Genomic DNA, 24771 nt, shown 5'->3' with positions numbered 1-24771 from the left:
CAATGCCATGTGGCAGCCGTAAGTATGGGCAGTTGTAGCTAGATTTACCATATTTAAAATGTGTAGCTGGGTGTTTTTTTTGCTGCAAGTTCTTAGCTCTGCCAAACACATGACTAGATTATGTATACGCTGCACTGAATTATCCAGATGTACAAGATGATCCATGTACAGGTAGCCCTTGACTTGTGACCACAATTGGGACTGAAATTTCCATCACTAAATAATGTGATTGTTAAGTGACTTGCATCTGGTTTTATGACTTTTTTTTACTGCAGTTGTTAAGCAAATCTGGTTTCCCCCACTGACTGCCTATCTATTGGAAGTGCCACCCCTGGGAAGGTAACAAATGGCAATCATGTGACCCTTGGATGCTATCATAAATACATGCAAGTTGCCAAGCACTTCAATTTTAATCATGTGACTGGGGATGCTGCAATGATTGTAAGTGCGAAGACTGGTCACAAGTCACTTTTCAGTACCATCATAACTGGCTGTTAAATGAATGGTCATAAATTGAGGACTACCTGTATATAAATTAGTATACAAATACTGCACCTGTTGATTTCATTGAAAGCAAGAAGTTTTTCAGGTATATCAAATATTTACACTGGATGGTTCTATGTATCCTTTGAAGATGCACTAAAACTGGAAATCTATGTACTTTCTGGAAAAAAAAATGATAGATGGAAAGGGTCTTATAGAAATATTTACATTTTATTTGTATGTGGGAGCCTGCTTTAGGTACTGCTCTTGGATAAAGTTGGCAGTAGTTGAGATACAGTTCCTGAGCTATGGCAGTAATTGGGACAGGAATTTCCATTGCTAAATAATGCATTTGTTAGGTGAAACATCATGTGACTGCATCACTTAGTGATGGCAAATCTAGTGCTCCCTGTTGCCATCATTAATCAAATCCCACCAGTCACTAAGTGAAGACCCTCCCCAATCCAAGCCATTTCTGGCTTGGTCTCTCCTAGCCCTGAACCCTGGTAAGGTAAGGGACTGCCTCTTCTTAAACTCTAGCCACTCACCTCCTGCCCTGTACAGCAGCACTCCTCCTCAGTGGCTGTGCTAGTTCACTGGGGCTGAAGCAGATGCCTGGGGTCTTAAATAATAATAATAATAAACCTTTATTGTCAAAGTACAACATGTGTACATTGAGATTAGCTGAGCCTCCCCCCCCTGCTCTCTTCCCCCATCACACAGTGACAACAAACCCTCCATCCTACCACACCATGTGAACCAAGTCAATTCTGCATAAGATTATGTCCCATTTAAAAGCCTAACAGCCCACGGATAAAAGCTATTTTTCAGCCTGTTGGTACAGCTGGCTATATTCCTATATCTCCTACCGGATGGTAGGAGAGTAAAGAGATAACATCCAGGGTGTGAGTCATCCCTGAGAATCTTCCTCACTCTTCCAAGAGCTGGTTGCCACCACACCTGGGTGTGAAGTATGTGAGGCAGTTGCTGGCTGTGCCAGGCTGCTTTCTTAAGGAAAGCTTCTGAGGCCTTACAAGAACTGTTTGCCTGCCATTTTCCAAATAACGCACCTTGTTCTCCAACGCTTTGGAAATCCTTTGGAAAACTGATGAAGCCTTCTGAAGCATCACAGGAACAGAGCACGCTATTTGAAATGGTGTGAGGGCCTTGGTGTGACTAGTCGTTGCCTTGTATAAGACTAGATGTGCCTTGTTGGCAGTGGGTGGAAGATGGCTAAGGTCAGCTAGGTACAATAAAGCCTGTGGAGTATAGGATGGTGAAGGCTTTGTGCTGTGCTGGCTGGTTGCAGCACAAGGCTTGAGCTGACACTGTTCAGCAGCACTGGGACTGAAGTAGAGGCCCAAGGACAAAGGCAGCCGGCTGAGTCTGCTGAAGGCCCCAGCTTCTACTTCAACTCAGCTCTGCTGCTAAGGAGTGCTGTTATGCAGGGCAGGCAAAAATGCAGAGATGTGAGGGAGATACAATAGGCAGGTGGGGGGAATTGAAGTGCTCCTGCTGCTGTGTGTGAATCAGCTACCAAGCTCCCAAATTTTAATAATGTGATTGCAGAGGTGCTGCAATTGCAATGGCTGCAATTTTGGGGATCAGGCATAAGTATCATTTGTTCAGCTGTGCTGTAATTTTGAACAGTTGCTGAATGAATGCTCGTAAGTTAACTCAAAGACTACCTGTAGATCTTTCTTGGTGCAGTATCGTAGCAGGTGTTTCTTCCTTGTGGAAAATCTACCAGACTAATTTCCACCTCCAAAAAGATGCTGGAAAAGTTTAAAGTTTTCAGTTATTGCTCTGACTTTCATTTTTATACTCATTTAAATAAATGAATACAATTTAAATAAATGAAAGTACCACAGTTACTGAAAACAAACAAACCTGGAGGGAATATGAGAATTTCTTCTTTGCGCATTGCTTGACGCTATTTATATTATTTCATCATGAAATCCAGTATTATGTAGATAATTATTCCCAATAGTGGAATTTTTAGTGATAATGATCATTTAGATTAATTTCACTATTCAATGATATATAGTTTAAGTCCCGTAATATATAATAAATAAGGCAATTTGCATTGGTTGAATAGCCACTTAAAATACAAAGAAATTTCAATTTTTCTATTTAATGAATTGTTTATCATATCTTTTGTGAACCAAAATAGTACAACCAAAAATAATAAATTTTACATGATATAGCTGTTTAGAGAAAGGAGGACACCTGAGTATTCTGGAATGTAGAATGAGTAGCGTTGGCTTGATCCACTTAGATTTGGCCCCATTTGTCTTTGGGGAGGCGATAATATAGGCCAGCTGCACAACAGAGCATGGCACAGAGGCAGAGAAGAAAAGCACTGGTTATGAAGAGGCGCTGGCTGCAAAGGGCACGGTCTGCCTGAGAGTAGAAGAAATGATAGTGAATCATCTTCCCTCTATATATTGTGGAGCAAACCAGTTTTAGCATTCAGCTATAGCCCAAACCACCACTGCCCATATCTATCTACCTACCTGATCTAGCATGCTGGATAGGGCAGGGTTAGTTTGATAACGTGACTGATAGCAAATCCCTGGCATTTCCAAAGTCATGCTTTGTTCCCCTATTACACATTTTGGTGGATTTCTGGGAACAAAATGGAATATTACATTAATGGGTTAAGAAATGTTTGTAACAATGCCCCTTCCTGTTAGCTCACCTGGTCTTGGGGAGAAGGGATGAAGGTGCAGTGATCCTAAGACAATTCTCACGGGATAATGAATTTGTGACAACAGCTAAGAGATGAATTGATTTCTGGGCATCTGGACCTGTGGATGGAGTTAGTGGAAGAAAATGTCAAGAGAAGGTGAGCAAGGAGTCAGAATTCTTGAGATGTTTGATGATCACTCACCTCTGAGACCCAATTTTGTCCCACTGATGGTCAGACCTAAATGTGCATCGTTGGGAAGATCTGTGCCATTGTGGAGATCAAAGGTCAAGCCAACCATGATGGATACAGTTGTAAGAGGTTCAGCAATTGATGGAGGTGATGTGACATTTCCCTGAATCTTATTTGTGATACAGAACATTAAATGTGCAAGAGATTTCAGCAGAGAATCCCAGTCCTTAGATATAAGAAAAAAAGGAATGAGTGTTGCTTCTATTCTCTTTTTTTTTCTTTTTCCTTTAAAATATCTTCAACTCCATATGACCTCACCTTTAAAATCCTTTAATTGTTATTCAGAATAGAGGTACATAATACAATGAGGATGTTTCTGGATTTCTGAATTGTAGATAGCAATAGCTAAATGTGAATTTAAAATTTTGCAGTTTTGAGTTGTTTTTTTTATTTTCTCTGCTCCAAGTGGTAGAACAAAATATTTGAATTTTAAAGGTTTCTTTTAGGGGAAAAAACTATTTTTTTTAAATTGTAAGCTGGAAGACAATGATAGAGAAATGGAATTGTAGTCAATCAGTCTGAAAACATCGGTACAACTATCCCTTCATTAGAGAATCAACCTGTACCTGGAAAACAGCAAGGGAAAAAATAGTGTCTCCATTGCTGTCTTTTCCTTTATCCTTCCAAAGTTTTTTTTCTAATGTCTTCACTTAATACGTAATTGAAATCCAATTTCATCACAAGTTTTGGCCTAAGTTTTTACTTAAATTTCTAATCTCCAGCTCACCTCTTTGACGTCAGGATTATGAATATCGTGTGACTGGATGTAAACAGCAAAACCAACAAAGGCAACCGCCAATGAAAGGAGGCAGAAGAAGAAGGAGACCAGAGGTGGATGTCGTTCCAGGCAGATACGCAGGGAGGCCAATAGGGAGCAGATGACCATGGTAAGCCCTAGAGGTGAGGGTAAGAAGGATGTAGTATCATCCTATCTCTATTTTATTTTATTTTATTTTTATTTTAATTCCATTTATATCCCGCCCTTCTCCGAAGACTCAGGGCGGCTTACAAACTTAGCAGTAGCCTTCATTCTATGTATATGACTGCTTATTAGGGCTTTCACACACACCCCAAGCGGCATTATTACAAAGTCAGCTTAATTGCCCCCAACAATCTGGGTCCTCATTTTACCTACCTCGGAAGAATGGAAGGCTGAGTCAACCTTGAGCCTGGTGGGATGCGAACCTGCACTAATTGCAGGCAGCTGGTGTTACTTAAGGAGGCATTAGCCCACTGCTCCACCAAGGCTCTTTCTCTCTAGAAACTAAAATGTTTCCGGAAGAGACTTCTAGAATAACCAGAAAAAAGGGATTGATAACATGAATATTTCATTTTTTTATGGTACTATAGTTCAGCTTTTCTAATTTCAAAAGTTAAAATGTGAATGCAAATAAATCTATTGATTTAATTTCATTATTGCTTAATTTACACTGGTGAAAATCTTTCTTGGTACTATACAAAAAATGCAAAGGAAGTCTGCTTGATTAAGATTACATTTCTATTGTGCTTGCCATGAAACGGGAAGCTGATTTTTTTTATCGGTGCATTCAGATATGGGAATACTTAAAGAAAGATTCCTAATCTGCATTCTGGCGTTACATAATTAAAGAAAAAGGTTGCACGTTTCTGCCCACTGATTTTCAAAAAGTCTAATTCTCTCTATGAGAAGACACGTCTACTGAAGTTAAAAATAGCTAGTTTCTTCACCATGCCAACTGGATGAATCTGCTTGTAAGAGAATTTGTAATTTAACCTGGCATAATTTTGTGATACTTTCATATTCAAGACAGCATTTGATTATCTTATATTGTATCTGAAGTTAGCAGATTACAATAACATGAAATTGGGAAAAAACAGCTGTAATAATGGAAGTAGAGAACGGGATAATCTAGCTAATGCTATTATTTCATCAAAATCACGTCCTGTTTTAGAACATGAAGGTACAAAACTTCATATCTGAAAATTCACTACAAAAGATATTCTATCAAACTGGTAGTAACATAAGTGCAGGAAATTAAACGTAATCTTCTCAGCCATCTATCATGGCTAATAGTAAACAGACAGGAAAGCAGAATACTTATGATTTTTTGTCCCAGTTTGGAGGAATGGTTGGTGAAATTGACAGATTTTGCTGGAATGGTTAAATTAACTTGATTAGAGAAAAGACATTATCTACACTGATTGCTGACTGGAAGCTCTTATGGACGTTTTGCACAAAAATGAACTTGTGACATAGTTTTGATGAGTTAGGCAGGATAGATTATAGAAAGAACAGTAATATGTAGTTTTAGAACAAGGTGGAGAATATTAGAAGCTACTTCTTTATACTTCTTTTTCTTTTAATGTTTTTCTTGCACTTTTTCTTTGATTTTTTTCTTTCTATTTGTTTTTGCTTTTATCTTATTTAAATGTATGTACGTGTATATTATATATATATATATATATATATATATATATATATATATATATATATATATATATATATATATATATATATATATATATATATATATGTATATATATGTATATGTATATGTATATATGTATATGTATATATGTATATATATATATGTTTTTTCTCTTGGCTCCATCTTATGGGTTGCCAACCAGCAAGTAAAATGATCAGTGCATAAAAAACAGGTTATAAGTGAGAGACTATTTGACAGCTGAGAATTGGAGACCATCAGCCTCCTCTAATAGACATGGGGAATAATAGTTTCCAAAAGCACTGCATAAGAGAAAAGGAGGCAAGTGGCAGGGCTGGCGCTCACCCCTCTATAATGCAGCCAAAGCTTTTCTTGGTGGCCCTCTGGCAGCCTCTCTGTTCTGATGGACTAGGCTTCAAGTGATGTCAGCCACAGTTACCTTCCAGTGGCTTGGACAAACACCCAGGTGACACTAATAGCAGTATCTCTCCAGAACAAGGAGGACCAGGACTAAACAATGGCAATTTTCCAATGACCAGTAATGTTACAGAAGCTAAAAAAAATACTCAGGCTACAGCAAGGAGCAGGCCTTAGAAGTCCCCTTTCTCTCTATTGTTAGCCTGTTAATAGAACAGGGAGTACTACTTTAGACTGTGGTGAAATTCTCTGAGCATAGGAATCAAAATGGATACTTTCAAAACAGAACAAAAACAAATGAACATTTTTATAGTATGAAATATGCAGTTAGCATCCTCATTTAACCAAGACTCAGAAAAATTGATAGCAATAGGAAGGCTCCACTATAACATATTCAATAATAAATAAGGCTCAAGTTCTACGTATCTAGTGTCTTAGATGGTGTAACTTAATTTCCTTTTCTTTGTAATAAAGCTGCATGCTTTAATTCTGTGAGAATCTCATCTTTTTGGTTTTGAACTGCTCTAAGGGACTTAACCTGTATATATTGAGGGATGGAGCTATGACCTAGCCTAGGCAAGCCTAACAATGGTGGCTCAGGATCCTGAGAAACAATAGGCTCCTGCTGGCACTAGTCCACCCATATAGAACGTGGAAAATCAAGCCCTGCTGAACCTTAATTGGAAATCCCCAGAGCTGAAATATAGGAAATACTGGATCAGCCTAGGGGCAAAGAAGCCATTCCAGAGGAAAAGGGAAAAAAGAAGAACCAGTTATCCTAACTTTCAGAAACTCATCTAGGATATCCTACTCTTCTAAAATGCCCCTCAAATTGGTAACACTGCTTTACTTGGGGTAGGGGTAGGATGACTCCAAATGTTGCAAACCTGGAAATTGCATGCAAGGACAGATGGGTTTTTACAAACTTCTGTATTCAGTTGGGCTCTGTGCTAGAAAAAGAAATCTCCATCTGCAGAAATAAAGAGAAGCAGCTCAGAATGAAGAAAATAACTCATTGGACATTTGCTCCATAGAGCATGTCGCTGCACATGCGAGTTTTCCCAGCATGTCTTTCATTGTCTACAGCGACAAAAACCTAGAAAGCCATCTAGAATCTTGGAATCTGAACATGCCCCAATCTTTTGGAACTGAGACATTGGTTGAAATCAACATGAGATGATTGTCTAGCCTCAATGAGTCTGTTGCCCTATTTACACATCTTAAATAATTTGTCCTTTTTGAAGTTGTTCATACTTTTTAAGAGTGAAGAACCAGTTCTAGTTTAAAATGTTCACTTTTGGACTTGCTTTCTGTCCCAGAGTACAGTACTGTATTTATGAAAGTTCTTTGGGCAACACCTCAGGATTCAGATTTGTTTACATTAATTCATCTGAGTGATCTCATCAAATCTCCTATGGAAAGAACAGTGAATAGTGTCACTTTAATGCCTACAGGAATGGAGTTTCATGATTAGTTTCACCAAAAAAAATCATACCCTTGAAATATATTCTGCTACAGGAAATTACCACCAACATGAGAGAAAATATTCCTCATGTGTACATCTTGTGATAAACACCTCAATACCCAGAAGGCCAACTCTTATGACACCGGCAAGATAAGAGTTGCAGTTTTGGATTCAATCCCATGACCTTGGCTCTATCTCAGACCACGATGTCAAGTAAAGATCAATTGTTGCATTAATGGCTAATCCCAGTCAATCTGGTGAGAGCCAGCCAAACATGATGCAGGAATAGAGCCTTGGTGGAGCAGTGGGCTAATGCCTCCTTAAGTAACACCAGCTGCCTGCAATTAGTGCAGGTTCGCATCCCACCAGGCTCAAGGTTGACTCAGCCTTCCATCCTTCCGAGGTAGGTAAAATGAGGACCCAGATTGTTGGGGGCAATTAAGCTGACTTTGTAATAATGCCGCTTGGGGGGTGTATGAAAGCCCTAATAAGCAGGCATATACATAGAATGAAGGCTACTGCTAAGCTTGTAAGCCGCCCTGAGTCTTCGGAGAAGGGCGGGATATAAATGGAATTAAAATAAAATAAATAAATAAATGAATTATAATCCCATCAAATTGTCACTGCCTATCAACACTAAAGTTGAGGATAATATTACTGGCTGTGAAAGCCCTTTTATATCAGTTTAGTTGGTGGCAAATATTGGTGCAAATAGATAATATGACAAACAGTGTTTGTATAAACAATCTGGGTGGAATCAGATCATGGGGTATTTACAAAAAACCAAAGAACTGATGACATAAGTGAATATATGCTTATTCATATCAACAGGGGTACATAAATGGATCACTGAATACCACAGTTAATAGCAAAATGTTTCAGGACAAATGGGTCCAGCTATAGATTTCAGAAGACTGCAAAAAACTTGGGGATTTACCTTTGATCAACCTATTTTTAAGAGCCTATAACCACCAAGTGAGGTAATTCTTTTCAAGACCACAGAACAAAGGGGAATGATGCCCTGGTGTCACCATAGCTGGCTCTATACATTCCCTTTGAATACCAGTGCTATCCAGAACAGTAACAAAGATATTCAAGCTGTGGGTGATTTTAATCTCTCCATTCTGCCCTAGCACACCATGGCTCCTTGCCCTGGTAAGGATGTTGAGGATGTCCTGAAATAGACAACCTCATCTCTTAAAGTCCAGTTCTTCACTGGAGTCACATAGGTTACAACTTTACAAATTCCAACCTGAAACATGAACAAGGATTTTTTAAGTTCTGACTCTCTTAACTTACAACTTTGAGACTGGGAAAGTGAATGAGAACATCTGTGCCTGGGAGTGAAAATCTTGGCCTTTTGGACACCAAATATCACTGATTTATTGTATGATTTGATGTGCTTTTGAATATGTGAAAAACCAGCAACAAAGAATCTGCAACTATTGGGATTCTCTTCAGAGGGCCTGGATAGAGTTCTAGGCAACTAATAGATTACATAGATGGCAGTCTGGGACTCAGTCCTTTTAGGTAGGTGAGGGACATCTTTATCTACCATTCTCAGGTGCGCTGCTTCCTCAAAGTCGCAGCCTCCTCTCATCCCAATCCATGTGATTTGGCACTGAATCTTCAAGCTCTAATGACTGATTGCTTTGACTCCATTAGGCCAGCGGTCCCCAACCTTTCTGGCTCTGTGGACCAGCAGCAGTGCAGAAGGGGAGAGAATAGCTTTGCATGTGCGCAAGCCACTTGCACAAGTGCAGTTTCGTGTGCTTGCCTGCCATTTGCGCAACCAGGTTCCCAATGGGCTATGGCCCGAGGATTAGGGATCCCTGCAGTAGGCAATCCCCTATTAACATATTGTGCGTCTTTGATAGGACCAGCTTGGCTAGAAGGGTCATGAACTTAAGTCTTTATTTTAAACCTCTTGTATATTTCATTATGGCACAGTGATGCTAAGACCAGACCCTGCTTTATGCCCAAGATCACTCCCAATTCTACCAAGCACAAAATTATGCTACCTGTAATCTGGCCAGTGCTATGCAGAGCTTTAAAGGGGATGACCAGCACTTGGAATTGCATCTGGAAACATATTAGAAGCCAATGCAGCTTCACTGCAATGGTGTTACACAAGGAAACTTTTTACAGCATCAAAATTGTGTGTGATACTACAATCTGTATCAGTTGAGGCTTCCCAGTGTTGTTCAAGGGCAGTTCCTTGTAGAACATGTTGTAATTATTCAATTGGGAAGTGACAAAGAAATGACTGACAGTTGAGCAGATATCTTATATAATAACTCAATAAATTATTCATTCTCATATTTTTTTATTTTGATGTAAAAAATCAGCTACTCTGGTATACATCTGTGTAATAATGTCTCGTTATATAATGAGGCTGGGCACACATTGAAATTACTTGGGCAAAAAGTGTCTGTTCTAGAGAGGGTTCTTTTCAAAATAGGAACAGTATGCAGCCCTGATCTGGCAAGCTCTCTTAGTAAGTCCAGCTTCTGACAGTGGCACCCTTGGCCTGGCTGAAGCATTCTGGGTATCAGCAGCTGTAGGACTCTCTAATGGCTCTAGCAACTCATCCCCTTTGATCTCACAAATATTGTGTAAGATGCAGCATGTAGCTATGACCACAGGAATGAGCTTCTCTCTCACATCCAGTCTCATTTGCAAACATCTCCAGCGAGCTCTCAAGACTCCAAAAGCTCTCTCCACACACGTTCGGCATTTGGCAAGCCTATCGTTGAACTTTTCTTGGGCTTCAGTTTTTGGTGCTGGATATGGTTTCATTAGCCAGGGGCGAAGTGGGTAGGCATGATCTCCAATGACAACAGGTGCCATTGAAACCCCTTCTAGAACTGTTGGAGTCTGTGGGCCAAATGTGCCTTCATCCATGCTGTTGAAAAAAGGAGAGTTATGCAAGATGCGGGAATCATGAGATCTCTCTGGAAACCCAACATAAATGTCAGTAAAGCGAGATTTGCTATCCACTAGAGCCTGCAACACCATTGAGTAGAAGCCTTTGCAATTAATGTAGGAATCAGCAGAGAAGGGAGGGCAGAGGATGGAGATGTGGATTGCATCAACTGCACCAAGGCAGTTGGGAAATCCCATCTCCTTGAAGCCTTCCATAATATCTTGTGGATCACCCAACAAAATTGTTTGGGCCAGGAGCCGACTATTTATTTCTTCACAGACTTCTTCAAAGATTGAGCAGGCTGATGAAATTCCCACTCCAAAAAGCTCCGAGACGGTCTTGTAACTGTCATGATGCGCGAGTTTCCAAATGGTCATGGCCACCCTTTTCTCCACAGGAATGTGTGACCTCATGCCAGTGTCTCGACGCTGTAAGGCAGGACGCAACTCCTCAGCGATATACATCAGTGTGGAGCGTGACATTCTGAATAAAGAGATCCAACACTTATCATCCTGTTCCGAAGAGATCATTCGCTCCCACCATTCGCTACATCTGGGGAGCATCCAGTGTGATCGCTCCGACAGGGCCATCAGCTCGTGCTCATAATGCAGTGCCGGTGAAGATGAGTACACCATAGTAACCACAGACACTATAGCATTGCGATGAAGCCGCAGCAAGGCTCTCTTACGACGGACACTAGCCGAGAGAATGCGCCTCAGCACTGCAGCTGACCGTCGAAAGCGTCTGCGCTGAAGAATCCTTGCTATGGCAAATATCACCGTGCGCCTGTTCAGCATCCATTGTTGCACTAGCAACTGAGAAGTTTGAACACAAGCAGCAACAAGAGCCAAGCACTCTTGCTCCATTTGTCCAGCTGGTTTTAACAGTAACAGCAGGTCCAGGAGATGATACCGGTACGCTGTGACAGAAAACCTTTCCACCCTGGTCAAGGCAGAGGTGACATCACCAATCAGGGATCACTCATAAGCACTCCATTTGGATGGGCACTGTTGAATTTAAGGGTAATACATTGTAATTGGCTCTAGTTCACTAAGAATCATATTTATAATCCAAGTGTGAAGGTCTTTTAAAAAATACAAAGTAGGAAATAGTTTCGCCAAGTTCAGCCATATTTCACATTCTCCATTTAAAAATGTTTTAAACTTTCAGAGAGTCAGGTATGGCGTTTCCATAAATATTTCTCTTTTGTACAAATATTATTTCAGCTGACCAGCTCTCAGTCAAACATACTATATTCTCCACGCTAAGCCATGATTGAGCTAGCATGGCTGAATCCATGACATCTAACAACTGCAATAATACAGCCTCTCTACAAGTTCTAGGCCTGCCAAACCCAGTAAGGGGAACACACTCATTAAATATATTATGGCTACATAATGGTACTTAGTAGCACATCCCATCTAAACTTAGCAATATAAAATGCTATATTCTAGAATGAAAGGATAGAGAACATGGGGACAGATCAAGCAGTTTAAATCAATACTGCAGAGGTAGTGCTTGATTTACGACCACAGTTGGAACCAGAATTTCCACTGTTAGGCAAGGCACTTGATAAAGTGAGTCTTGCCTGATTTTATGACCTTTTTTTGGCCAAAGTTGTTAAGCAAATCATTGTTAGATGAAGCAGGTGGTTGTAAATGATATGGCTTTCTCCATTGACTTTGCTTGCAGAAAGCTGGCTGGGAAGGTAGCAAATGGTGATCACTTGATCCCTAGATCCTACGAATGTTGTAAACACATGCCGGTCACTAAGCACCTGAATTTTGATCATGTGACTGTAGGGTGCCATAATGGTCATAAGCGCAAGGACCAGTTGTAAGTCACCTTTTTCAATATTTTTGTAACTTTAAACTGTTGCTAACAAATGGCTGTAAGTTGAGGATTACCTGTAAGTAATTTATCATTCTAGAACTACATGCCCTACAATCTTCAAAGATCTCTTAAAACATATCTAACCCCAGCCCACCAGGGTGGGTGGAAAAGGGATACCCCACTCCCACTGTGGCAGCCCTTAAGGAAACATAGCAAATGGGACCAATGCAGCTTTGAACAAGCAAGGTTGTAGTCTTGATTGAAATGTTAAGGACATAAAATTTAGTTATGTGACTTGTTAGCATTTTCCTATCTTTGCTGCATATAAATGCCCATCATGGATGCTGTAACATCTAGGTGGCATAAACTGAACAGCACATACCTTCTTGTATAGTTCTTTCAGACATACAAGCAACTTATTATAGGAATCTTCAGAATTGTAATCTAATTAGTAAAGGTACTGAGGCCGAGAGCAAGTGGCTTGCAAAAAATAATCTAGTACAGGCAAAATCAAAGAACCTGCTTTATAGTTTCATCTCTGAAGATGTCCCCTACACCAATTGTCTTGTTATATAACTTTTTGGTATAAAGGTTTTTTTAAAAGATAAAAGCTAACACTGTACAATAATATAAAGTGAGAAAATTTAAAAAGGAAATCAAGGAGAAAATTAAAAGTCCAAGGAAAAAAAGTAAAAGATAAAAAAGAAAAGTAGCTTCCGATCTTCTTTACAGCAGTTATAATTAGAAATTTAGCTCTCATTCTAGAATTGTAACATATCTCTTTTTGTAATCTGTTTTTTGTAAACTATTTTATCAAAGCCATAAATCTTAAGTTTATTTTTCTACTTCCTGTAAAACGTCTGTAAAAGGTTTCCAGTTAGCAATAAACACAGATATTGTCTTTTTTCTCATCAAAGAAGTCAATTTAGCCATCTCAGCATGTTCTGAGACATCTTCACCAACCATTCCTGCATTGTGGATAGTGTCAACTGTGCCACCTTGGTTGCAGGTTAGATGAGCTTTTCCAACATTATAATTGGTGCAGAGGCTTCTAACCTCCTGAGTTTTTCCCCCTGTAGCCTATCATGCTCAAAAGTAAAAGACATTGTTAGAGCCTATCCTGCCTTGCTCTCTTGTCATCTGCAATCCACAACAGCTCAATAATTTAATGGGCTGTCAAAGCCCAAATCCTCCCACTGCAGGCTGCTGCTCTCTTCCCTGTCATTGTCCTGGCCTGCTGCTTTGTTTTGTGTGCACTGGCTGTGCTGGCATGTAATGACCATACAGGCTTACGGAGGGAACATTGCACGGATGCTGTCGTTCGTCTATATGCTGTTTAGCACCAGGGAGGTACACAGAAACAACTGCACTGAGATGCAAGAGAATAAATAGATTAGAGATAGTAGATATTTGGTTTTTAACCATCCATTTTTATTATTGCATTATTATAATTGGATTAATAATAGTTTTAAACATTCAATACCTGTTGCGTTTTTGCATGTGTATGAATGTAGCCAGGATATTTTATGTAATATGGCTGTATTCATTTGAGTTTGAGACCCCCTATTCTGATGCTTTCCAACTAGAAAAAAGAGAAAACAACTCTATTGGGTTTGCAGAAATGCTGTTAACAGGGATTGCAAAAGGGGGCAAAACTCGCTTAACCGTCTTGCTTAGTAACAGAAATTTGGGTTTAATTGTGGTCATAAGTCAAGGACTACCTAGTATTTTTTTTAGCATTCTTAACACTTTTTTCCTAAATTTGAAACTGACAAGCCATATTTTATCTAATCAAGACACAGATCACAACAGTTGTATAAGCTTTGGGGAGCATTGTTATTTATTTTATCCACTTTTCTTGCCATATCTTATTAAAACAAGTTGAAGAATGTAAGACAGTTTAAAAAAATGTTTTGATAATAAAGAGATGAAGTCACCTGCGTTTTCTTTAAATGATCTCTAGAGGCAGTGTATGTTTTAATACTAAAGCCAAGTGGACGTATTAAATGGAAAAGATACAGTTCCTAAAGAAATATATTTGCTTATAGCCACGAAGAGCTACAGCTAACTTATTTTCCCCAATATTAATAGAACAACAGTCAGCTACATTGCTTGACAAAGTGTACTTTCCTTCCCCCACTTCTGGACTCTACCTCAGCCTGAAAATGTGAAGACCGTTACTTCCCCCATCAATCCAAAAATACATCTTACAAGTCTTTTAAGGATTATTTATGGCCAACTTGTTTCCTGGTATCTACCAATCTTGTGTAACTCACTGGAATCATTCAGAAAGGCTATTAAAAATGAAGCCAAGTCTTGTGCCATTAGCTCACATGATGTAATAAGATGGAGGGTTTGTTGTCACTGTGATTTGGGGGTGGGGGCAGGAAGGGAGGCTCAGCCAATCTCAATGTATACATGGTTTTACTTTAACAATAAAGGTTCATTCTATGTTCTCTGGGGAAAAGGCTGTGAGCTTGTGTAAACTAATACGTGTGTGTGCATGTGCGCGCCAGTGAGATCTACACTCTGTGCCTGAGATGAAGGACAGCCAGAGTGAGGAAAACTGCCTCATAATGATGATGATGATAACTTTATTGTCACTTTGAATGTACACCAATCGGCATACATCAAAATGAAATTTCGTTGCATACAGCTCTCAAAGGGTCACCACCTCCAATATATACTCCTTGTTCGTGGCCCACTCAAATTTCACATTGTCCATTTTAGTCTCTAGGGAGTGAACGATGGCACACAGGACAGATGGAAATGGGGCTCCATGTGGACTAGCCCTCAAATTCGCTTGTATTCTGACAACCTCAGAATAATCAGCGACATTGATCCTGAGATGGAAAGCTAGAATTGGTGGTGAGACGTGGCTTATATTCAGTTTAAAAATGTAGAGCTGATTATGAACCTGCAAGGTAAACAGTGTATGTGAGAGAAGGGGGGGGAAGCCATTATGTTGCCCCCACTCCCAAGCCCTATTCATATCAGACTCCTGTCCATTTACGTATGTGTGGGTGTACAGTGGTGGAAGGAAGGAACAAACAATTTGTAAAGTTGTAAATTCTAAAAATCAGGGGAAAATATTTTTTTTTCACGCCTCACGAAACTGCATACGATGCAGCCATAGTCTGGATGCGGAAAAAACTTGTGTTACAAGTGCGTATTGTTATTTGGTTCTTACATGCAAGTTTCTTAACACCCCCACATGTAATCATTTTTTCCCCCTAATGCGTAAGTTTTCCTCATTGGGGCCCACGCGACTCTTATTTTCCGAATAAGCCTCCGAGGGAGACTTACTGAGAAATAAATGCCCGACCTAAAGCTCTGCAGTAAATTCATGGGGAATCTGAGCCTTCCCGGCCCTCTCGCCTAACCTTAATGGCAAGAGTTAGGCACGGGCGGTAAATTCCTGCAGTTGGAGCCCATCCCGTCTGAAAGCCTGTCCCGATACTACCGCTCGAAAGCTTCTGCCAAGCACCCGCAACCCTGAGCAGCTGCTCCGCTCAAATCGACGATGGGCTGTCTCGGTCTACGGCAGCTTAAAGCTACACCCCAAAGAACTTGCAGCTAGGGCTTAGCAACCGATAAATCCGAATAAAAGTCCTGCTGTCGAAAAAAAACAAAACGCTGGCGGGAGGAGAACGAGCAGGAGGGCCTACACAGCATCAAAGCAACAGCCTCCTCTTACCTCCGTCCCCTTTCCTTCTCGCCTTCCCTCCAAACCGCAGCCGAGGCACCTTCCCGCTTTACGAAGGGGCCGCCAACCTTCGAGGACGCTACTGTCCCTTTAAGAGGAAGCTGTGCCGCCGATTCCTTTTCCTTTGGCGGGGGCCGGGGGTAGGCAACCTCGGCTCTTTTATGACTCATGGACTTCAAGCTACGCTACGCTACGCTGACTCAGGAATTCTGGGACTTGAAGTCCATGAGTCATAAAAGAGCCGAGGTTGCCTACCCCTGGGCGGGGCAGCCCTATTAGATACTTTCGAGCGCGGGCGAAGATGACACTTTCCCGCGCGCCGCCGTCGCTCGTTGTCGTCATCGTCCGAGTGAAGTCGCTTTGAAGTGACGCAGGCACAGGCCCGGCGCTTACAATTCTCTCTCTCCCCTTGGAAACGCTGCCCTTTCTCAGATACGTGGATGTTCACGCCCCACTCCGGAACAGGTTCTCGGGAGCTCGTATCTTCCTCTCTCCCCCCCCCTCCCCCAGTGGAGCACTGTCTCTTTCGAGAGCCATTTTGACTGAGGGTTATCGTGCGCATTTGAGGGAGTTCAGGCTGAGCAGGAAAAAAATAGTTTTGAGGTAACCGTTAGAAGTTCATTTTACCCGTCCGTTTTCTGCTGTGTTATTTTTTCCTCGAACGAGCAGTCCTTTCCAGCAGGCCACAGCCTTTTCCTTTTAGGCTGGGAAATTGAGGAGTTACTACTTTTTATTCAGTGACTTCTACTTGGTTACTTGGGAGAGTTAAGATAATCTCATTTTTAAGCGAGAGCAAGATCCTGCTAATTCTTATAAGTATAGTAGTAACACTTAAAATACAACAACCACCAAGGCTCCATTTTACATTTAAGATGTTACAAATCACGTAGCTAATTAGATTAAATTGTAACCCCATTCAATAGGGTCAAATGGTTGACTTTCAGTGGAGAAGCCTAAAAAGGCGCCAGCCTGCTCTGCTGCACTAGGCTATTTTATTCTGGTAATTCAGATAAATGAAGGCAAGCAGCAGTAAAGGATTCCTTCCATATATCTTATATCTTCCCAGCTTAGAACTAGATTCTATAATGCTCAGTAACCACTACAGCTTACTGAACATGTTAGAATCCTAAGAAAAAAGGACAGAAAAGGCCTTGTTTAACTTTCATCACAGTTAAGTGGTATTTGTATTGTGCCAGTTTGAATGACAGTGAAGCCAAATTAAGAAATTACACTTCCATTTTTTTTAGCTGCGCATATCTCATTTACTAAAACTCCCAAGATACTCTGAGGTTTCAAAAACTCGTGGAAAGTTTTCATCTCTCTCAAAATATCCCATTTGTGTCCCCTTTAGCTGTCATTTCCTTGTCCTGGTGGCAGGACACGAAAGTTCTGTGTTAAGAATTAAGACACTGTGATGGCAAGAGGAATGAATTTAAATAAATTCTTTTTTTGCCTTTATTTTCAGGGGAATCCAGAGAAATTAAAAACCATGTGAAGAAATTAAAAACCAGAGCATTGAGTCAGAGATAGAGATGGTGGGGAATGGGTGAGGCATGAGCCTCCCAGGACAATTTAGGCTAAAACAGCAAGGGAAAGGAGGTAGGCAGGTGGCGTAGCTTCCCCTGTCAAGATGCCCAGACTCTCCAATCTTCAAGAGGGTTGGGTGAGTTGCCTGGCCTCTCCCCATACACCCCCCCATATCTTTGCGGTGCTTTCCCTGGATATTTGTGGAATTAACCTTTCCCATCCAAGGTTTCCGAGTAGACCATCACTCTGCTAGGAGCTAGAAGAAAAAATAAAAATGGAAAATGTGGTGAAAAGTGTATCTTTAAGAGAGATGCTACATGGGTAGCACGCAAACTTCCAGCTCTATGCTTCCTGCAGGATATACTTCTCTTCCAAAATAGATGCTTAAAAGATGCCATTTGTACATATCTGCTGCAATATATACAATTATCCCGTAAAAATAAGAACCTTGGGCGGAAAATTAGAACAACATTATTCTGCTGTTGCTCTCATCTGAGAGATCTGGTTTTGCTCGTGCTTGTACAAATTTATCAACCATTGGGCAGAAAGTTTTTGGACCTAGCATGTTATGGATTACTATAACAAAACAAACAAACAAAAAAACAAAACAAAAAACAAGACACACACCCCCCAGCATCATGCAAGTAGAATTAAATTCTGCTTCCTAGACACTCTCCTTCAGATACGCATTCCCTTCATTAGCTTCTGCAGAGGGAGAATGCATCGGGCTAACTTTTGAATCCAGGAGCATGATGACTAATGATACTGCTAAGTAGCTTCTCAAATGTTAACTGTCTCTAAAATTATCCAGATCATGAATGGGGATAGGAAGTATTTTATAGGCGTGATTCAGTATTTCAGTCTGGCAAAACACCTAGAATGAAATCAACACCAACTTAAAGTTATGGCTCAAAAGAACAGAATACATGTTCTCATGCATAACTGAGTCAATATGTTTTAAAAACTGACAAAGGAAGATATCTTTTTGCCAAACTGATGTGTTATTATTCTGAGACGACTATATGTTGTTGTGGAATAGGTAGATTTATTGGGAAATCATTGCCTCCCATGATATTCATGGTCAGCTCTGCCCAATTTTGTAAACTCTAAAACTGAGGCTCCCAGGATGGATCCCCAGCCAATAGGACCATGGTCAACCCAGCATATAAAAGGGTATTCATTAGGGGAAGGCTGTCTTTGATAAATAATATTCTCACAAATCTTGGAGCAGCACATCCTTTTCCTGATTCCTCCACACTCTTCCAATTTACTTTCCGCTTGCAAATCTTTGCTTCAAGTCACTGTATCCCCCAGGAAACCTCGAACCACTAGAGCAGACATGTCAAATTTGTGACATCACGCGATGTCACGCAACGTATCGGAGCTTTTTCGCCATTGCTGGCAAAGGGGTGGGCGTGGCTTCCCGATGACGTGTCCGACCCTCGGGCCGGCAGTTTGACACCCCCTGCACTAGAGGGACTAGTCCCAAAATACAGTCCTTAACTTCAACTTCAACCAACTTTAGGAATATGAAAACACAGTCAAGGTCCCATATAATCCCCATTCAAGCTAAAAATAGCTGCCTATGCAGGCGTTACTAGCTTAGCTGCATCACCATCTCATAATGCAAATTCATCTGACTTAAGAATTTAAAGGAAAGTTCTTCCATTGCTTACCTTGACTATGTAGCTCCCATATATGGCTCCACTCTGTATCAGGAAAGAAGAAAAAAGATTAGAAGCTAAGCATTACTGTATTTTATTCCTAAATAATACCTACTATAAGTCTCTGACTGTCTTTATGTCAAACAAAAAGTTTCTAAATCTTAACATTGAGAAAAGCCGGTCCAGGTGTGCAGCAACCACATGCCCATCTCCCTGCATTATTTAACACAAAACTCTGAACCCTGACTCAGTTAAAATTAAATGCTAGAACTTATAGTAATACTCAAATAATTAGAAGTAAAATGCAAAGGGTTCTTAAGGAAACACAAAAGCTTCTTGCCGACTCCATTGAAATTTAATGAAGACACTTTTTTCCTTAGCCTTTTAAGGAAATTGTTAAAGGGAATGAGACTCCTTTTGAAACTGTTAATTCAAAACCGATTCAAAGGGTCAACGTATCCTTACCAGATAAAACATGAAAAATGAAGTTTAGGAAATACTGTAAGTTGATTTTTACTTATTACCCTTCTGGTTTTTTGTGGGCAAACAATATCCATGCCCCTCCCTCTTCCACTAATTCCAATAGCTGGTTTCTGTGCTACTGAAATGTGACTGCTTCTTATAATTGAAAGTTGCTCAGTATATTCTGCTACCAATAGATTAATAGCCTCAAAACATGCAGACGTCCCCTTCCCTGGGCAGTACTGTACTCTTAAGGCTATCTTACCTTCAAAGTGATAATTTCTTGCAGCCTGCCAGTCACTGGCTTCCATGTTCTCCCAACATGCTCCAGCATCTGCATTTTCTGTCTCCTTGACTGGTGCTGTTCCACCACCCCCTCCATGCCCGGCTCCCGGCTCATTGATAAAGGAGAGGCCCCACTCATTTTGGAAGATGGCTCCCAGATGCTGCCGCCGACTGCTATCGGTTGGTGGGGGACTGCTGGGGGGTGGCGCCAAGACACAGTTGGGGAGGCTATTAGTGGTGCGGACCGCCGAGGCTGGAACATGGCAGGCTTTGCCTGGTTGATCCAAGTTCTCTTTCAGCTTGCTGGCATAAGAGATCTTGGGAATGATCCTGGCACTGCTGCTATCAACTGGGAAAGCGGGAAGGGGCCGAAAGAGTGACCATGTTTCCTTCTCGGATTCCTCAGTGGTTACACTGGAGGCATTAGATGCAACAGCGGGCTTCTCACTGGCTTTGATAGTGCTGACTCGTTCCATTTCGGGGGAAGACAATGGGGAGGGCGAGTCAGAATAGCCACGGCGTCGATGCTGCCATCGCCCATTGGAAAGACCCTCTGGAGCACAGTGGTGGCCATTAGTGCTAGGTCCCCATTCCTTGCGGTCTGAGGTGTTGCCTCGATACGTTTTGCGGTAGGCAGGACGGAAGGGCCGGTCATGATGGAAATTAGGAGGATAACGGCGGGTATGCTGGGGAGGTTCTCGCTCAGACAGCTGGAGATTGCGGATGTTAAGGCTGTTGGAAGGACTCAGGGGAACACTGGGCTCATCAGCTATCTCAGAACTTGCTGTATATCCATTTGACTCCCATGATCCTGAAGAAGGAAAGCAGATTTGAGATCTATGTCACTAACTGCACAATAAAATGTTTTTCCCCCTCTAAAGCATTTCACCGAAGGTCTTTTGAGAAAAACAACAACAACCTTTTCTACTTTCCCCCTGTAGCCTCCTTTCTTCTAATGCATTAGTATTAGAAGGTTCAATAATAGAAGGTGCTAAGTCATTTCAGGCTAGCATCTATATATTTGTACAGGGGATTTTGTTCCTAGACCGTGCAACACCTCTTCAATTTTATGAATAAACAGGATGCTGAAATTCAACTTCCTATTGCCATTAAAGTTACTTCGCAAGCTGGAATGGGAGAATACCCAATGGCTAGGGCTCTTATTCATTAAAAAGCAATCCTTGAAGCTGCTAAATCTCCCAAGTAATATTGCAATTTCCAAGAAAAATAATGGTGTGGCCGTTGCAAAATAAAGAGAATTGAAGAAGGAATTTCTGTGCTATGATGTGGGGTCCAACAAATGTTTAAATCTAAAACAGATTTTACTCAGCAACTGTCTATTTTCCTTGTTATTTAGCTCTCCATAAGAAGATTCTAACCTAGACAACGTTTTTTGGATTAACAGAATACAAATAGGCCAGTGAGCTATCTTCGCATTCTGGTCAGAAAAGCATCCTATTTCTCAGACCAAACAAGGACTCAGGATACAATTCTGGAGGAAGTTTGATAAAACCATCAAACAGGTTGATGGGGGAAGGAACTGTTTTTTCTTCCTTCGTACATGGTACAGAAGCAAGACAGAAAAAATGGGACAAATGGAGTGATTCCTCTTATCAGTTCACTCACTTGATGCTTAATCAGTAATGGCAGCTGATCAAGTTGCTAAACACAAGGGTTTCATGTCAAAGCCCATGACATAAACCTATCTCTCAATCCCCGTCAAGGGATAAAAATTCCTTCACATCACAATCCTGAACCCCTCTCCAGCAAATTGAGAAACCATAAAATAAAACCAAGTGTCCAAAGATTCTAAACTTTTTATTCTAAACAAACCACTTTTTCCCATTAGTATAATGGAAGAGGAGGTTGATTTAAATGTTTTATACACCAAATCATTACATAAGCTGAAGTAGCAGACAACTGCACATTTTTCAATAGACAAGAAAGAATGCATCTAATACACACTTGATTTTTTTGGAAGTATTTTCATGGCCCCTTGCAGTAAAGCCAACTCCAGTCAAAAGATAACAGAGGTATAAAAAAAACAAGGTGGGGGAAAACATCTCTGTTCAGTACAAAAAAATACTGAATGAGAGGAAGGAGGCTTTGCTTTCCTTGGCATCAAAGCTAAGAAACCTTTACAGTCAGGTTTTAAGGCAATGACTCAAACAGAAGACACTAAACTTAAGAAATTGTGGGAGAAAGGATGACTTAGGAAGTTCAGAATTACTCAGCAATGAGACAGCCCCAGGCTTCTGTGGAAAGTTGGGGTGGGGGCAATTGATTATCTAGGCTAAGACTGTCTAGTATTGATTGAGTCTATTAAGAACAGCAATGCAAGGCAGCTAGTTTGGAGGGATTACGCTCTGAAAGTAGTTTATTGTTAAGGCAACAGCAACAGCTAAAATATCAGCACCCTCTTATGCTGGGCAAAGCCATTGGTCAGAGTAATTTCTTGGGCTTACAAGTTAGAGAACTCATGCAAAAATTTGGTGAAGGGTAGTGAAGCTAAAGAAAAAGTCCCTTTGAGTGCATAACTGAGAAACCTTTCAACAGTTTTAATGCCCAAACCAAATTGTGACCTTCTGGATGCCTAGGCACCTGGATTTTTGCAAGCCTCTCGTAACAGATTCAAACAACTTAGAACATAAAATAGGGGAGGGAAGGCCAGTAGCTCAAGTTACCTGTTCGGATACGGTTGTTGAGATTATGGCATTTCTCCTTCTTTCCTCCCAGCAGACGCAGTTCTTCCTCTGGGTTGCGATTCTCATCCATGCCCAGTTCTTCTTTCTGCATGGCCTCTACCTAGGCTTCAATGTAGGTCAAGGAGGCGAAAGATACCGAACACCAGGGATCTGACCGAAGTCCAGCTCCAACCCCCCTTTTTTAAGAAAACACAAGCTTCCTGGTGATGATTCTTCTACACTGTTAAATAGTTCTCAAACTAACAAGATGAGGAACTACAAAAAAGCTACTCAAACTGTAGACGTTGCTCCAGTGAAATCCCCAGATTTCTTCGCCCGTGCCTCCAAATTTGCGATGCTTCCCGAGAGTAGCGCGCGAAATGGGCTATTTCGTATCGGTATCCCCGCTCGTTCGTTATTCTTCACCGTGCCTTTTGCTTCAACGCCCTAAACTTTCCCCCCTGGTAAACGGCCCCATACAAACTCTTGTAGAAAGCTTACAAAACACACACACACACACACACACACACACGGAGTGGATTCTGTCGCCCTTCAAGCTCAGCGGCCTGAAAAAAAACTTCAAACTCTCCCTTCCGGCGTTACTCAGCACCGGCCTGCAATCCCTTCCCGGCACCGTCCTCTCCGCAGCAACCGTAACAAAAGCTTTCTGGCCGCCTGGAAAAAAAAATGCCTCTTCCCTCTCCCGAGGCTTTTCCTTGCTTGCGCCCCACACCCAATGCGACTTCCTTTGCCCGGAGCTCTGCTGCCCTCTAGAGCAGCTCTCGGAAGCCCTGATCCAAGCCGCCTCCCCTGCTTTTTCACAGGGCTGGTGGATTTCCGTTACGGGTCCGCCCGGGTCTTTCGGGTCTCTCTCGCCCCAGTTCTCGTCCGTGGGAGGCCCAGCTAACTCACCCACCCCACCCCAAGCCCGACCTCCGGCTCCCCCGAGTAGCTACCAGGAACCTCGACCTAAAAAAACTAAAAAAACCCCAAAACGCTCCGCTCGAGGAAAGCCCCCCCAACCGAAGCAGCGTCCTCGCTTTGCTCCGAGGCTCCTGCCGCCCCACCCCGACCTTTCACCGGGCCCCGCTGCGCTCTAGGCTCTCCGCTCCCGCCCGTCGCTTGCCTCTAGGCCCAGGCGATTCCCCCCAAGCCCGCCCGGCACATTCAGCCAGCCAGCCAGCCCCCGCCACGTGACCGGTATCCCCCTTTGGCCTCCTCGGATCATGTGACCTCCAGCGCAGGGTGGCTTCCGGGGTGGGCCCTCCAGCGCATGGGCCGTCCGCGTCCCGTGATTCTCCTGCTGTCACGTGGCCGCAGGAGGGCGCGGCTCGGCGCGGGGGAGCTGGTGGCCAGGAGAGGGGCGGGGCTGTTTTCTTTCAAACCTATTAACATTTTTCCACAGGGAGGCGGTGCGCGTGAAACCAGATTCAGACGATATTCGGTTCAGACGTTAGTGGGTTTCTTTCCAGCCTTTTGTACTGAGGGGTCCACAGACGTGGATTTTGTAATTTGTTAACTAGCGCGGTTATTTTGTATTCCAAGGGTCTTCAAAACTTGGCCCTTTTATGACTTGTGGACTTCAACTCCCAGAATTCCTCAGCCAGCCACGCTGGCTGAGGAATTCTGGGAGTTGAAGTCCACAAGTCATAAAAGGGCCAAGTTTTGAAGACCCCTGTTGTATTCTAATGTCAGGTATTTTCTCACTCTGAAAATAATGTTGGTTCCTTACAGATTGGAATGTAGGAGAGATGTATGGATTGATTAGATAGCTTTTAACATTCCTCAACTGAAAAGATCCATCTTCAGGTTGATTATTTTCTCCGTTCAGGTACAATACAGACAGGAATTTAGGAATAGCTTTTTAACATTCCTAAATTGAAGAGCTTCCCTCCTTTCCTGGAAGGACTCACTGGAGAAGAGCCTAATGCTGGGAAAGATCGAGGGCAATA

The 24771-nt window shown here is 41.8% G+C and overlaps 2 protein-coding genes across 10 annotated transcripts; both read right to left on the bottom strand.

Moving 5' to 3' along the window:
- Window positions 1-1089: 1089 nt before the first annotated feature.
- LOC308676601 (insulin-like growth factor-binding protein 3 receptor) lies at window positions 1090-16332 on the bottom strand. Of its 9 annotated transcripts, XR_014028328.1 has the most exons (9): window positions 16189-16332; window positions 13975-14073; window positions 4152-4318; window positions 3377-3590; window positions 3185-3293; window positions 3000-3111; window positions 2713-2886; window positions 1417-2258; window positions 1090-1105 (listed from the first exon to the last, which is right to left on the bottom strand). XR_014028328.1 is itself a non-coding variant. In XM_081342501.1 (8 exons), the coding sequence occupies exons 4-8, from the start codon at window positions 4308-4310 to the stop codon at window positions 2758-2760; spliced, it is 723 nt and encodes a 240-aa protein (XP_081198627.1). In that variant the 5' UTR covers window positions 4311-4318; window positions 13785-13860; window positions 13975-14073; window positions 16189-16319; the 3' UTR covers window positions 1417-2757. The 9 variants fall into 9 exon arrangements, 7 of the variants coding, with proteins under 7 accessions (XP_081198626.1, XP_081198627.1, XP_081198629.1 ...); XR_014028329.1 differs by having other exon boundaries at window positions 1417-2886; window positions 16189-16330; XM_081342501.1 differs by lacking the exon at window positions 1090-1105 and adding an exon at window positions 13785-13860 and having other exon boundaries at window positions 1417-2886; window positions 16189-16319.
- A 1292-nt stretch (window positions 16333-17624) lies between these two features.
- LOC308676542 (uncharacterized protein) lies at window positions 17625-23974 on the bottom strand. Its single transcript, XM_081342389.1, has 4 exons — window positions 22820-23974; window positions 20116-20946; window positions 19401-19433; window positions 17625-17980 (listed from the first exon to the last, which is right to left on the bottom strand). The coding sequence occupies exons 1-4, from the start codon at window positions 22929-22931 to the stop codon at window positions 17931-17933; spliced, it is 1026 nt and encodes a 341-aa protein (XP_081198515.1). The 5' UTR covers window positions 22932-23974; the 3' UTR covers window positions 17625-17930.
- Between the last annotated feature and the right edge of the window lie 797 nt (window positions 23975-24771).

This window comes from Vipera berus (genome assembly GCF_964194415.1).
Source record: "Vipera berus genome assembly, chromosome: W".
In the NCBI taxonomy this organism is placed as follows: domain Eukaryota; kingdom Metazoa; phylum Chordata; class Lepidosauria; order Squamata; family Viperidae; genus Vipera; species Vipera berus.
Note: the sequence above shows the minus strand (reverse complement) of the source record. Positions and strands in the feature narration are given on the sequence as shown.

Coding starts and splice junctions, on each gene's coding strand:
- LOC308676601 (XM_081342497.1), bottom strand. CDS start 11,524: ATGGAGCAAGAGTGCTTGGCTCTTGTTGCTGCTTGTGTTCAAACTTCT.
- LOC308676542 (XM_081342389.1), bottom strand. CDS start 22,931: ATGCAGAAAGAAGAACTGGGCATGGATGAGAATCGCAACCCAGAGGAA. Junction 19,434..20,115: donor AAGAAATTATCACTTTGAAG/GTAAGATAGCCT, acceptor TTCCTGATACAG/AGTGGAGCCATATATGGGAG. Junction 17,981..19,400: donor ATGGGAGCTACATAGTCAAG/GTAAGCAATGGA, acceptor TTTTTCTTCTAG/CTCCTAGCAGAGTGATGGTC.